The sequence below is a fragment of the Narcine bancroftii genome, chromosome 4 (genome assembly GCF_036971445.1).
Source record: "Narcine bancroftii isolate sNarBan1 chromosome 4, sNarBan1.hap1, whole genome shotgun sequence".
NCBI classification, from domain to species: domain Eukaryota; kingdom Metazoa; phylum Chordata; class Chondrichthyes; order Torpediniformes; family Narcinidae; genus Narcine; species Narcine bancroftii.
The window spans coordinates 202,045,703-202,060,359 of NC_091472.1; the positions used below are offsets into that span (position 1 = coordinate 202,045,703).

General features: G+C 45.1%; 2 protein-coding genes across 3 annotated transcripts in view; one reads left to right on the forward strand and one right to left on the reverse strand.

Moving 5' to 3' along the window:
• LOC138761467 (phospholipase A2, minor isoenzyme-like) overlaps positions 1-10,265 on the reverse strand; it is a 63,089-nt gene extending 52,824 nt beyond the window's left edge. The window contains exon 1 of the mRNA XM_069933661.1: positions 10,094-10,265. Coding sequence (XP_069789762.1) covers positions 10,094-10,250 — 157 coding nt within the window. The 5' untranslated portion in view covers positions 10,251-10,265. The remainder of the gene's footprint in view (positions 1-10,093) is intronic.
• Positions 10,207-14,657, forward strand: part of gcn1 (GCN1 activator of EIF2AK4) — a 177,220-nt gene continuing 172,769 nt past the window's right edge. For both annotated transcript variants that reach the window (XR_011356331.1, XM_069933655.1), the window contains exon 1: positions 10,207-10,292. Coding sequence is in view for 1 of the 2 variants with exons in the window: in XM_069933655.1 (XP_069789756.1) it covers positions 10,224-10,292 (69 nt within the window). In the remaining variant the exon portion in view is untranslated. The remainder of the gene's footprint in view (positions 10,293-14,657) is intronic.

A 14,657-nucleotide genomic window follows, 5' to 3' on the forward strand; every position in this document is an offset into this window, starting at 1 on the left:
CAACCACCCCCCCCCCAGAAAAGACTATTTTTTTTACACATATAATAAAGTTCACCCTCTTTTTTTTCCCCTTACATCCTTTCTTCCCTTCTCTTTCCCTTCTTTAGTTCTTATATATACATTATTTTTACATCTTTATATATATTTTATCGCTGTTCTTCATTCTTGTTACATCTCTTCATCAATCCTTCTGTCCTGCAGTCGTTCTGCAAATTCTCGTGCTTCCTTCAGATCTGAGAACAGTCTGTTTTGCTCCCCAGGGATAAATATTTTAAGCACAGCTGGATGTTTTAATACAAATTTATAACCTTTTTTCCATAGGATCGATTTTGCTGTATTAAACTCCTTCCTCTTCTTTACGAGTTCAAAACTTATGTCTGGGTAAAAAAAATATTTTTTGACCCTTGTATTCCAATGGTTTATTGTCTTCTCTAATTTTATTCCTTGCCTGCTCCAGTATATTTTCTCTTGTATATCTCAAAAATTTTAATAAAAAATGGATCTTGGTTTTTGATGTACCTGTGGGTTCGGAGCTAATGCTCTGTGTGCCCTTTCTATTTCCATTCCTTCCTGCATTTCTGTTGTTCCCAGGACTGTCGGAATCCATTCTTCTATAAATTCCTTCATATCTGTGCCTTCTTCATCTTCCTTTAGGCCCACTATTTTTATGTTGTTTCACCTACTATAATTTTCCAACATATCAATTTTCTGAGCTAACAACTCTCGTGACTCTTTAATTTTTTTATCACTTTCTTCCAATTTTCTTCTTGTCATTTACTTCCATTTCTACAGCCATTTCTCGTTCTTCCACATATTCTACTCTTTTCCCTATTTCTGTCATGACGCTCTAATCTTTGCACTTTATCTTCTGTTCTTTTAATTTTTCTTTTAATTGCACTAAATTCTAATGACAACCATTCTATTAATGCTCTCATTTGTTCTTGAAAATAAGCTTTATCTATATTCTGTCCATCTGTTTAAACTTCTATTTCTCTGTGCAGATCTTGGTCTTCTTCCTCTTCTTCTGTGTCTGTATCTGTGTTTGTGTCTTCTTTTTCTCTTCTTTGTATCTGTGTCTCTTCTGACTTTCCTGATGAGTTGCTTGTCTCACTTTGTCAGGCCTCTTCTTGCTTGGCTTCTTGCTGTTGGTCCTCTTCTTCTGAGCTGTCCATCTGAACCTCTTGCTGCTGCTCTTCTTTCCTTTCACTACCTCTCCTGCCACTTTCCTCTTCTTCCAGACGAGAGCCCTGGTGTCGGGCATCCCTCTGCTGGTCACGCTGTGGTTGCCTGCTCCCCAGCTGAGCCCCCTCCTGTTGGTGTTCTCCTTCTCCTTAGTTTGCGCACTGCACATCGTGACTTCTCACGCGTGCGCGGTTGCACACTTTTGTTTGGCTCAGAGAGCCATTTTTGCAGTCCAGCAATCGGGGGGTCGCAACTCCACAGGGCCGACACCAACCTCAGAGATCAGATGCTCTTCTCCACCACGGCTCCCTGTTTCTTCGTGCATGTAAGGCCTTCTCCTTTCTTTTCCGGCGTCTTTTCTTCTTTTTTCCCATTGCTTTTACTTCTTCCTTCTTGGGTGCCATTTTCTTTCTTTTCTCTACAACTTTATCTTTTATTTCTTATATTTTGTATTTATTGAACTTTGTCTTTTCTTCACTTTTTTTCTTCTTTTCTGGAGAGGGCTGGCATTACTCTATCAGCCACTACTCCATCAAGTGACTCCTCCCTGCAATAGTTAATGTTTGTGGTAAGTAATCTGATATAAGCCTTGCTAGGTATTCTGTTTTTATCACTCTACTTTTTAACTGCGCAGACATTAAAAATAAATAATCCTTGTATGTGAATTGTGCACCCTTGAGTAAAAGGAGTAATCTCTCTCTATGGGATTTAATTGCCTCCATATATTGATAAGATTTAGATCCTTCATAAAAAAAATTGTGAGTTTTGCCGCTTTTGCCCTCATTACTGTTCATGCAAATTTATATCTTCCCTCTGCTGTTTTTAAGAAGATATCCTTCACAAAAGCATCATTGTCATCATTTTGGGAAAAGAAATTCACAAATGTCCTTAATTGTTCCACTTCTTCGGAACTAAACACATTCAATTAGCAGCAATAAACAAGAATAAACCAGAGGTGCTCTGAGGGTGAGGCCGTATCCATTAGAGACAAATGGACTGTCAACATTTCAGTTGGGCCCTTTTTATCCTTGCTATCTCCCCTTCCTGCTTTAGTCTTGAAAAAGGGTCCCAACCTGAAATGCTGACTCTCCATTTCTTTGACTCTCATCATTTCTCCAATGATGCTGCCTAAACTGCTGAATCCCTCCAGCTTCTCTTTTTTTTTAGAATCTGCAGCTTGTAGGTCTTACGAAGCAAAGTTTTCAGAGCTCAGACTTTCCCTTTGGAGCAAAGAAGGATGAGAGGTGACCTCATAGAGTTCTACATGATTCTGAGAGGCATAAATAAGGTGGTTAATCAGTGCCTTTTTCCCAGTGAGGGAGTAGCAAACACCAGAGGGCATATGAACAAAGAAAAGGGAGGGAAGTTTAAGGGTTCAGTGAACTGGGATTCACCGGTCGTGTGTTGTGCTGATGGCTGGCTCTGCCTCCCAGCTCCAGCCCCATCTCCTCACATATCACCCTGGTTCCAACCTAAACCCAGAACCTATCCAAAGTCCACTGTGAGAACCTACCCTCAGTTATAAGCTAATAAAAGCATTTGTTCTCCCTCCAGTTATGAGAGCTTTTATTCGCGCTACAATTTTATGAGCTTATTCCCTAATGATGGAAGCACTACTCAAGCCAGGTATGCTGCTGATAGACCCTCTGACCCCCGACACAGCTGAGGAGTTCACGTACTGGCTAGATTGCTTCCAGGCCTATCTCAATGCGGTCAGAGACGTCTTCCACTCCGATGAACTCAGGAGGTCCACACACATTTTGAGGGTAGGAACGAAGGGGTATGCGGTCATCAGGGACTGCACTACATATGATGCTGCCATCGAGGCGTTGAAGGCACAGTACTGGAAGTCGCAAAATGAGGTTCTAGCAGGCACCGACTCGCTCTACGTCACCAACGGTCAGGAGAGACCATCGATGACTAACTGCTGGATCTGTGGACACTTGCCAAGAAGTGCAGATACAAAGTGGCTATGAGCTGTGTTCATGAAGAAGGACAGATCTGAGATACTCTAATCACGGGGGTCTGCTCAAGGTACATGAGGCAGCGACTGCTTGAGACAGATAAGAAGGACCTGGCCAGCCACGTTGAACTGGCTGAACCATTGGAACAGGCCAAGCTTGAGAACAACCACCTCGAAGCCAGCAAACTTGCTCACTCAGGTGTCCCCTTCCAAGGACCAGTTGCTCCCTCTTCGCGTGCTAGAGAGCGCTCCTGTGCTAGGGAGTGCTTTTTCTGCGGCAAGAGCTAGCATCCCCGATCACATTGCCCAACTAAAGACTTGGTGTGTTCCAGCTGTGGCAAGAAAGGGCATTGGGCGAGGGTTTGCCACGCGAAGGGAAGCTTGGGGAAGTCCGTGGCTTGCACTGCTCCAGGAACAGATTCCAGCCCCAAGATGTCTGCCCCGTACCCACTTGCTGTGCTACATGCCGATGAAGGGTGGCAGTGAGAAAATAGCACAAAAAGGCTTGGCTGCCACCTTCCCATGACTCAAATTCAAACGGCGCCATCATCATTAGAGGAGGGAGGGCAGTCATCTTACTGCGCCACAAGGTTGACACCAGGATGGTGTGGGCCACTCGAGGGAGGAGTATGGAGTCTCTGGGGTCCTAGCCTCGATGGTCCTAGACCAGGACAGTCTTCACCAGCTCAGCAACTCCATAGTGACTGTGAAGGTAAACGGACATTCCAGTAGATACCTAATTGACTCAGGCTCTACTGAAAGCTTCATGGACAAATGGACTATGCAGGAATACAACCTAAAGATGCATCCTTCCAATTACAGCAAATTCCTTGTGTCTCATTCGCATTCTACGCATATTCAACAACATTGTATTGTACATCTCTCGTTTGGTGGGGGTGGATTTTGTAAAATACGACTGTATGTACTTAATGAATTGTGTTCTCTGGTGCTGGACTTCCTGTGTCGCCTTAAAAACGTGATATTGGAGTATTCTGATCCCCTCCCCCCTGTAATGGTTCGGAATGGAAGGCCTCTAAAATCAGAACCCACAAGCAGCCTCTCCACACTGAATATCGAACCCCCACCTCTCTTTCCGTATCTGTCCTCTGACTGCAAACCTATTGTTACCAAGAGCAGGACGTACAGCACAGCAAACTGAGATTTCTTAGAGTCTGAGAGACAGCATCTGCTCGACGACGATATCATTGAACCTAGCACAAGCCCGTGGAGAGCGCAAGTGGTAGTGGTAAAAGGAGAAAACAAGTCCAGGCTAATAATTGACTTAGCCAACCTATTAATTGGTACACACTCCTGGACACGTACCCCCTCCTTCGAATTTCGGATATGGTAAATGATTTTGCGCAGTATCGGGTCTATTCGAAAATTGACCTGAAATCTGCTTATCACCAACTGCCAATCCATTCCAAAGACCATCCATATACGCCATTTGAGGCTAACAGTCGTCTCTATCAATTCCGGAGGGTCTCTTTCAGTATCACTAACAGGGTTTCTATCTTCCAGAAGTAGATGGAAAGAATGGTGATGAATATGGGTTGAAGGCTACCTTCCCCTACTTCGATAATGTCACCATCTGTGGCCATACCTTGGAAGACCATGACACCAACCTCCAGAGTTATCTCCACGCATTGAAAGGCCTGAACCTCACTCTAAACAGGAATAAACATCTGGCTATCCTGGGCTACATGATGGAGAATGGCATCATTGGCCTCTACCCCGAAGGATCCGTCCCCTGTTAGAGCTTCTCGTTTCCAGGACCACAAAGGTTTTGAGGAGATGCCTGGGGTTTTTCTCATATTACGCCCAGTTGTTCCCTCAATACGCTGATAAGGTTCACCCTCTCTTAAAAGCCACTAATTTCCTCCTCTTGGCTGAAGCCCAAACAGCTTTTAATTAACTCCAAAATCGCACTGCAAAAGCCGCCATGCATGCGGTGAACGAGAATGTACCTTTCCAAGTGGAAAGCTATGCTTTGGATGTATCCCTGGCCGCTACTCTCAACCAGACGGGCAAGCTGGTTACATTCTTCTCTTGGACATTGCAAGGCCATGAATTCTGGAACCCCTCTGTGGAAAAGGAGGCTCAAGCCATTATAGAAGCCGTGAGGCACTGGAGACACTACCTGCCTGGTAGGAAATTTACGCTCCTCACTGACCAGCCCTCGGTCGCATTCATATTCAATAATGTCGAATGGCAAACTCAAAAATGACAAGATAACTTGGTGGAGGATTGAGCTCTCCACCTACAGTTATGACATTGCCTATTGGCCAGGAGCCCTTAATGATGCCTTACCCAGAGGAAGCTGTGCCTCTGCCAACTGCAGTCTCTGCATAATGAGCTCTGCCATCCAGGGGTTACCCGCATGGCTCATTTTGTCAAGGCGCGCAATCTGCCCTACTTCATGGAAGACAGGGAAATGACCAGCTCTTGCACAGAATCCACATTTCTACTGCCCCACAAAGATGCACCTGATCAAGTCATCCAGGCCCTTTGAATGGCTCAGTGTCGATTTTAAGGGACCCCTCCCCTCCATAAACAGGAACACTTTCTTCCTCTCTATCATTGATGACTACTCCTGCTTCCCGTTCGCCATTCCACGTCCAGACACGACCTTTTTGTCAGTCACAAAGGCCCTAGATTCCATTTTCGCCCTGTTTGGATATCCCAGCTATATTCATAGCATCCAGGGCTCATCCTTCATGAGTGACAAGCTATGTCAGTACCTGCTGGTGAAGGGCATCGCATCCAGCAGGACTACTAGCTACAACCCCCGGGGGAAAGGGCAGGTTCAAATGGAGAACGTCATAGTCTGTAAGGCTGTCAAATTGGCCCTGAAGTCAAAAGGCCTTCGCACTGGCAGGAAGTCCTCCCTCTGGTGCTCCATTCCATCCAGTCGTTACTATGTACTGCAACCAAAGCTACTCCTCATGAGCTACTATTCAATTTCAAAAGAAGGTCGGAATCGGGAACTACACTCCCAACCTGGCTCACCACTCCTGGTCCAGTCTTTCTCAAGAAGCACGTGAGGAGAAGCCTCCTGCTGGAAAGGGTGAAGCTGCTCCACGCCAATCCCACGTACGCCCATGTGGAGTACCCAGATGGCAGAGAGGACACCATCACACAGCAAGGACCTGGCACCCACCGGAACAGTGGGTCCGTTGCCTCAAGTGCCCTGCGAGCCACGGAGTTCATTCTCGCCACCCCCAGTCACGGCCTCAGGGGATCCGGTTCAGGAGGAAAGTGCATCCACCTCCACCGTAGAGTAATTGACCCAGCCCCCCTCTCAAGGGGGTCCAGGAGACCAAGGAGTCCAAGGCCTCCCGGTGCTAAGGCGCTCTACCAGGATCTCCAGATCCCCAGACTGCTTAAATCTGTAAATTTATAAATAACTATATATTTTTCTCGACTTTTTTCTTTTCTGAACCCATGTGCTCTGTCTTCATTCACAGACCCTAAATTCTGCAGGAAGGGGTGAATGCAGTAGACTGGGATTCACTGGGAGGGTGTTGTGCTGATGGCTGGTTCCACCTCCCAGCTCCTCCCTCATCTGCTCACATATAACCCTGGTTTCCTGCCTAAACCTAGAACCCTTTTGAAGACTACTGTGAGACCCTATCCTCAGTTACGCTAATATAAGTGTTTATTCTCCCTCCAGTCGTGAGAGCTTTTATTCGCGCTATAATAGGAGATATTGGGGTAAGTTTTTTTTACACAAGAGTTGTGGATGCCTGGATTGCCTTGCTACGGATGGTGATGGAGGCTGAAATGCTTAAGGGACTCTTAGGCAGGCACATGGATGAAAGAAAAATAGAGGGTTCAAGATAGAAAGGGTTTTGGTTTTTTTGGTTGGAATAAATAGGTCGGCACAACATCAATGACCAAAGGGCATTGTGCTGTAATGTTTTATGTCCCCTTTGCAGATCTTGAATTTCTCTCATTCAACATGTCACCATCGAACAGGGAAACAATTTCTTCTTTCAACTTGTAATTTAAATCATTAAGCTGGACTATTTGTGCATCTGTATTTTTCCTTCTGGAAGGTAAATGCAACTTTTAGGAGATAATTTTGGGGTGGGGTAGGGTCATTGGTAGATATGCAGAGGGTGGAGATTCCCAATTTTGCTTTGGTCAAAAATAGGGGGTTGATTTATACGTGGTATTGACTTTTACACAATTATATACAGCATCCTCTACTTCCTCAGGAGTTTGCGGAGGAGCTAGTGGAGTTGTTTAAGTGAACCGGTACGGACTTGAAGGGCCGACATGGCCTGTTTCTGTGCTGTAAACGGTTATATGGTTATATGGTAACCGAAGACCAACCGAAGGCAGTATTAGACCCCAGAGCAACCAATGCAAAAGCTGCCTAGCACTGCCACCTGATGGTGAAGTGCATTTAAGATAAACACATCTGTGTTGGAGAAACCCTACAGGTCATGTAGCCTCCGTAGGAAGGAAAAGGCAGTCAATGTTTTGAACCTGAGCCCTTCCTCAGGAACTTGAAAAACCTTAATTGAGCCCCTCGGCTCGGTCCGCTGCAATAGCCTGGATCTCCCAGTGGCCGCCCACTTCAATTCCCCATCCCATTCCCTTGCTGACATGTCTGTCCATGGTCTCATGCACTGCCAAACTGAGACAACCTGCAAATTGGAGGAATAACACCTCATCTTCCAACTGGGCACCCTCCAACATGGCATTAATATCACTTCTCTGGCTTTCATTAACCACACCCCCACCCCACCCATGGCCTTCTCCCAGGTCAGACTCTCCCTTCCATCCCCTTTTGCACAGACCTGATAAATTCTCACCTCTCCCCTCTTGTTGTTCTGGATTCCACCCCAGCCAGCATGTTCAAAACTTTTGCGTGCTGTGCTGAGCTCCTGTGGCACTTTTTGCATTGAATTTGACCTTAGCATTTGCAGATTTTCTTGTTTAACTTGAGTGAAACAGAACTGTGGAGAAACACAAACACTACAGATGCTGGAATCTTGAGGAAACTATGAGAAGTTGGAAGACCTCGGCAGTATCCATGAATAGAAATGGCCCTTCAATGTTTCAGGGATGGAGCCCTTTATCGAGGCTAAAGCTTCTTTCATCGTTTACTTACATAAGGGGTAGTTTACTCTGGGCAATCAAATTATTAGCTTCTCTTTGGAATGTGAGGTGTGAAAAGAGAGCACCTGGGAGAAATCCACAGGATCACAGAAGAAGATACAAACTCCATGCCCACTTACAACACTGGAAGTCAGGGCTAAACCCAGATCCCTCCACCTGGAGAGCAGCATCAAATGCTTCACCATTTCAAACTGGCACCGTTTAATTAGCAATACAATTCCAAGGCGATCTTTAGGAGCACAGCCAAACTGTGACTGAGAGTTTGTTATCAAATACACAAGTACAATGTACAGACACACCAAAATGTTGCATACAAACAGGTATGCAAGTTACACCAACAATAGCCTGCATAAGAACCTAAGAAATAGGAGCAGGAGTTGGCTATCCAGCCAGATGAACCTCCTCCTCCATTCAATTAGATTGTGGCTGATCTGCTGATAGGCTCATCTCCCACCGACCTGCCTTTCCCCATATCCCTTAATTCCCCTACTATGTAAAAGTCTATCCAACCTTGTCTTAAATATATTTACTGAGGGGGCCTCCACTGCTTCAATGGGCAGCAAATTCCACAGATTCACCACACTTTGGGAAAAGCAGTTCCTCCTCATCTCCTTCCTAAAATTTTCTTCCTTGAATCTTGAGGCTATGTCCCCCTAGTTCTGGTCTCCCCTACCAATGGAAACAACTTACCTTCCTCTATCTTATCCATGCCTTTCTTAAGTTTATACATTTCTATAAAATCTCCCCTCATTCTTCTAAATTTCAGCGGGTACAGTCCCAGATGAATCAGTCTCACCTCATAGGACAACCCCTTCATCCTTGAATACTCTGACAATAAATCTGAAATCAAATCGTACCCTGAATCTTGAGGCTATGTCCCCGAATAGAAACAACTATAAGATCCCCTCTCATCTAAATTCCAGTGAGTACAGTCCCAGATGATTCAATCTTGACCACAATGTGACGTGAAAAACAGGAAATGAAATCTTCTAATATATATTTCTGTTTGTTTGTCTGTTCGCCATGCAAATCAACATGGAGCACTCTAGATATATCCAAGGAGGTTCAGTAGGGGTAACATTTGATGCTGAATGTCATGACCCTGTTAAGGTTATAAGAAGTTCAAAAGTGTTTTTGCATTACCGTTTATTATACAAATATTTACTACCACTGACTTGCATTACCATTTACTATAATTGATCTCCAGGTAAAAAACTAAGATCACTGTTTATTAGCTTAGCTGAGAATTGTTTGTCAATGTTTTGGCTGAAGTCAACTTTGAACAGTGTATCTCTGTTAGAAAGAATATAAATGTTCTTTTTGAAAAAAAGATATTTATGCAGAATTACCATGAAGTTTTTTGGGTATTTTGTTTCAACCATGTATTCAACAGCTGAGTGTTACATTTCCCAGGTATCTTGCCAGTAATAAATTTAAAAGGTGTTCATGTAGCATTCATGCCAGAAGGGTGTGGAGAAGAACGACACTGGCACACCAAAGCCTGGTTTATTGCTCTGGGCATCACACTTATATGGGCCCCAGGCTCTGACGTCAGGGTCCGCATCACTGGCCTGGGATTGTCTGGCACAGTTCCCCATCTTCCCGCCATGAGGGAGGTCACCTGGGACAACGGCCGGTGTCACCCCCGCCGGTCTGCGTGGTCACCGCAATGGTCGGCCATTTTGTGGACCATGCGCAAGCCGCCACACTTACATATTCTCTGGTGTGTACACTATAAATCATATATTGGTTAGAAGGAGTCATAAAAGATGGAGACATTGAAAATCAGTTAGAATTATCCTTAATTCCCAAACTCACAGCTTTTTCTTTGCAATTTGTACAGATGAAGGCTCTTGGGGAGAGAGTGGTTCTGATGTTGGTGATGAATTGCTGGCCCGTTGCCTAGCGACCTTCCCTCTTCCACCTCCCCCCTCCCCCCGCAGGACACATGGGCAACCCGGAAATCTTCGTTCATTCTCTTCCGGCGCGCAGGAGGAAAATGGCGGCGGACACGCAGGTTTGTGCTGGCAGCATTGAAGTTAACCGGATTATTCCTGGAACTGTGGCCCGTCTGGTTGGAGGAGTAGGTCCGAGTTAGCAAAGTGACCGAAAGCCGGATGAAGACGGGAGAGGAGCTACTCCGCCTGGGGAGGGGAAGGGAGTGGAGAGGAGAGACCGCCTTGGGGCGGAAGGGGTGGGGAGGGGAGAGGAGAGGCCGCCCTCTACCAAAGACAGGACGGGAGAGGCCGTCCCCCACCAAAGACAGGACGGGAGAGGCCGCCCCCCCCCGGGTCAGGACGGGAGAGGAGAGACCCCTCCTCCTCCAGGGTCGAGAGGAGAGACCCCCCCTCCCACAGGGACGAGAGGGGAGAGGAGAGACCCCCCTCCCCCAGGGACGAGATGAGAGAGGAGAGACCCCCTCCTCCAGGAACGAGAGGGGAGTGGAGAGACCCCCTCCCCCAGGAACGAGAGGGGAGAGGAGAGACCCCCTCCCCCAGGGACAAGAGGGGAGGGGACCAGGGACGAGAGGGGAGAGGAGAGACCCTCCTCCCCCAGGGACAAGAGGGGAGAGGAGACGACCCCCCACCCGCAGGGTTGGGAGAGGAGATTACTTGGTAGAATGGGGGAAATGCTAATGGAGATATATAGAGGTCATGGATGAGAGATGACCATCCCTGTACGAGATGGTAAGAAACACAAAAATAAGTTGAAGCTACAGATGAGAGACAGTTAATAAATAATCCCTCCTTGGAGATCATTTAGTACATCCGAGTTAGGTTCAAACTTTTGTGGAGTTATCTTCTACGTAGACTGCGTAGATTGTGAAATTTATAAAAACATAGTCCACACTGGAATATTTTGGTTTATCTGCTTGTCCTGTGATTTCTTTTTACACTTAAAGAAATTTTAGTCAATGTCTTGGACCACCTTTTGGTAAGGTTGACAATTTAGTTTCATGAGAATGTATATGCCTAAAAATTAAACCAAAAGAGTTTAGCCAAATTTGGTTAATTGAATTTTTTTTTTAAAGTTTGAGGATTTGGAGGATAGATGGAAGCATGCCAGAAGTTCTTTGTTGAAAGTATATTTTGTCTCTTTATTTTCTGCTTCTGTTCAAGATAGGTTCAGTGCAACCTATTTCCTGATATCTTGTCGTAAAGATTATTTATTGTGGGTGAACCAAAAGTGTACGTCCGCGAGTTACTCAATTGGGGAAGGTAGATTGACTAATATGTGGATACCTATTTTCATTATAATTAGGAGGGAACAGTGGTATGTTTTCTTCCTCGAACCAAAGCAACCTCATGTCTTCTTTTAGCCTTTCTAATTTCTTTAAGTTTTTTTTGCACTCTTTATAGTCCTCAAGCACCTAATTTATTTCCTCCTGTCTATACCTATTGTACACATACCTCTTCTCCCTAACCAAATTCTAATATCCCTTGGAAACCAAGGCTCTCTATATTTTCTACCTTTGTCATTGGTCCCTATATGGACCACAACCGCTGGCTGCTTACCCTCCCCCCTCCAGAATGCTGTGTACTTGATCAGAGATGTCCCTGACCCTGGCACCTGGGAGGCAATATCCCAACAAGGAGCCTTGATCTTTTCCAGCAAACCTCCTATCTACTTGTCCAACCAATGAGTCCCTGATCACTATCATTCTCCCCCCTTTCCTTCTGAGTCGAAGGGGGGGAAACCAGCCTCTCCACCAGAGACATGACCACCTTGATGTGTCACTTGTAGTTCCCCATTAACAATATCCAAAACAGTATATAATGGTTGTTGATGGGAATGGCCACAGGGGTACTCTGCATTCTCTGTATCTTCCCCTTTTCTCTCCTGAGCTATCTCCCTAATTTAGAGGGGTGATTGCCTCCCTGACACTCCTGTCTGCCACTACCTCTGCCTCCCCCAAGATCCGCAGTTCAACCAACTCCTGCTCCAGTTCCCTAACTCGGGTTGTAAGGAGCTGCAGCTGAATGCACCTTCTCCATGTGTAGTCATCAGGGACAAGTATGCTGTCCTAGATTTCCCACATCCCACAACCGGAACAACCCATTGCCCTAGCTGACTCCATTTTCTAATAATATTTAGTTCGTCAGACTAACGTCAGTCTGGCAATGTTTGCTTTATGTTCTAATAACAATTTAGACGATGATGTTAGAATAGGAGTTGCTTGTTCAGTCCTTTGAGCCTTGTTCTTCTTTTCAGCAGGATCATGGGATATGTAACCTACATAATTTAATTTTAGAAAATAGAACATGGCACCATTGTCAAAGTCTTTCAACCCACAATGTTGTGCTGCCCTTTGTAAAAAAGCTCCACAACAATTCCTACCTCAACCCATAATCCTCTATTTTTCACATATTCATGTGCTTACTACATAAGAATCTTTTGACTGACCCTATGGTCAGCCTCCACTGGTAGCAATGTATTCCAGGCATCCACTAATTTCTGTGGTTTAAAAAAAACTTATCTCTGACATCTCAAAACCATCGTTCACTCACCTTAAAACAGATGTTCTCTGGTTGCCCCAGCAAATGGTGTTGGCTGTCCACTCTATCTATGCCTCTCATAATCTTGTAAACCTCTATTAAGTTGCTTCTCATCCTTCATTACTCCAAGCTTGGTCAACCTTGCTTTCTGTGACATTAGGTCTTGCTCCCCTCTGCAGACAGGGAGATCGCTTCACTGAGCACTTTTTGCCCTGTCTGCATCAATTACGGGGATCTCCCAGTGGCCAACCCCTTCAATTTCTGCACCCCATTCCTGTGCCAATATGTCTGTCCATTGCTTCTTGCACTGCCAAACCAAGGCAATGCCTAATGATCCATCTGGGCACTCTCCAACCAGATGGCATTAACATCGACTTTTGCTAGCTTTTGCTAGCCCGCTTCCTGTTCTCCCTCTTTTCCCTATTCCTCTGTTTTTTTTCCTCCCACTCCATTTACAGAGCCAATTTGCTGGTGTGCTCTCCCTCCCTTCTCCACCTATTGCCTCCTGTCTGGGACTTGCTCCTCCACCTCCATGTAGTTGAGGTGCCTGCGTACATTTTGCTCATACCTTGATAAAGGGCTTTCTCGCCCGAAATGTGTTTTGACATCGATCTGAATGTTTTTAAGAGGACCAGCACTTGATCTTTTTTAATGTCGACATGCTCCATCACGTTACCCTGATTTACACGGACCTCGCATTCAACAACATCCCTCTCCCCAGTGAATACTGAAGCAAATAATTTTGGACTTCCGACGTCCTTTACCTGCAGACACATGTTAATGCCTTTATCCCTAATCAGTCCTACCTTCCCTCTTGTCAACTTGAAGTTATACAGGAAAGCCTGAGAGCTACCCCCTTTCCCTATCAGCTTTGTCTCCTCTGCGCTCCCTCTTATCTACCTGTGACTTCTTACCTGCTCACTTGTACTCCTAACTCTGCTGTTTCCTCCATCTCCTCTCCCCACCTTCTTATTCAGATGCTTGCCTGTTTTTTGCTCATACCTTGACAAAGGGCTCTGGTCCAAAACATTAATTACCTTTTCTACAGATGCTACATGAACTGGATAGGATAGATCTGGGTTATGGAAAGGGTGCACTTTAGTGGTACTAGCAGTATGATATTTTTGGCACAGAATTGGACAGCCGAATGGCCTTTTTTCAGTGCTGTAGTGTTCTATTGTTCTAACTGTGGAGTTTCTCCAGCACCTTTGTGTATTGTACTAGTTAACCTTCTGTTCTGCATGTATGTGTAGAACACCTGATAATTTTTCTGCCATGGTGATCATGCCCTATTGCTCTTCTGTGTCCTTCCTTAAGTTCTTATGAGCCCTTCCTGACGTTTGCTTCCTAAACCTTGTGTATGTTTCCTTCTTCCTCTTGACCAGTTGTCCAACTCTCTTGTCATCCAAGGCTCCTTTACCCAACTAGAGTCTTTGGCATGCCACAGTTTGGAGATGATGCAGAAGGCTTTTATTCCATTCTTTGAAAAGATGGGCATATCTCTTAATTTCCCTGGGAGCTGAGTAGTTTTAGTTGTTGCATTGGTAGATAGTTCATCCGAAAATAGAATACAGATTTTCGATAATTGGCAAATACTTACTTTCAATTACTCGAAGACTTGTAACTTGTAATTCTCTGCCTGAAAGAATAGTAAAAGCAATTGCCATAAAGACTTTCAGAAGAGAATGCAAGTTCTTAAAGGGAAGAAAATGACAGGGGTCTAGGATAGAGAAGGTAAGGAAGAAAAATTGGAATGTTGGAGCTGGTGCAGGCATGATGGGAAGATTGATTTCCAACTGTGTTATGACCCAATGACAAATGCAAGGCTTTGTTCAAGGATCGTGTTTCTTAATTATAGCTTGAGAAACTGAATTTTTATAAATGTA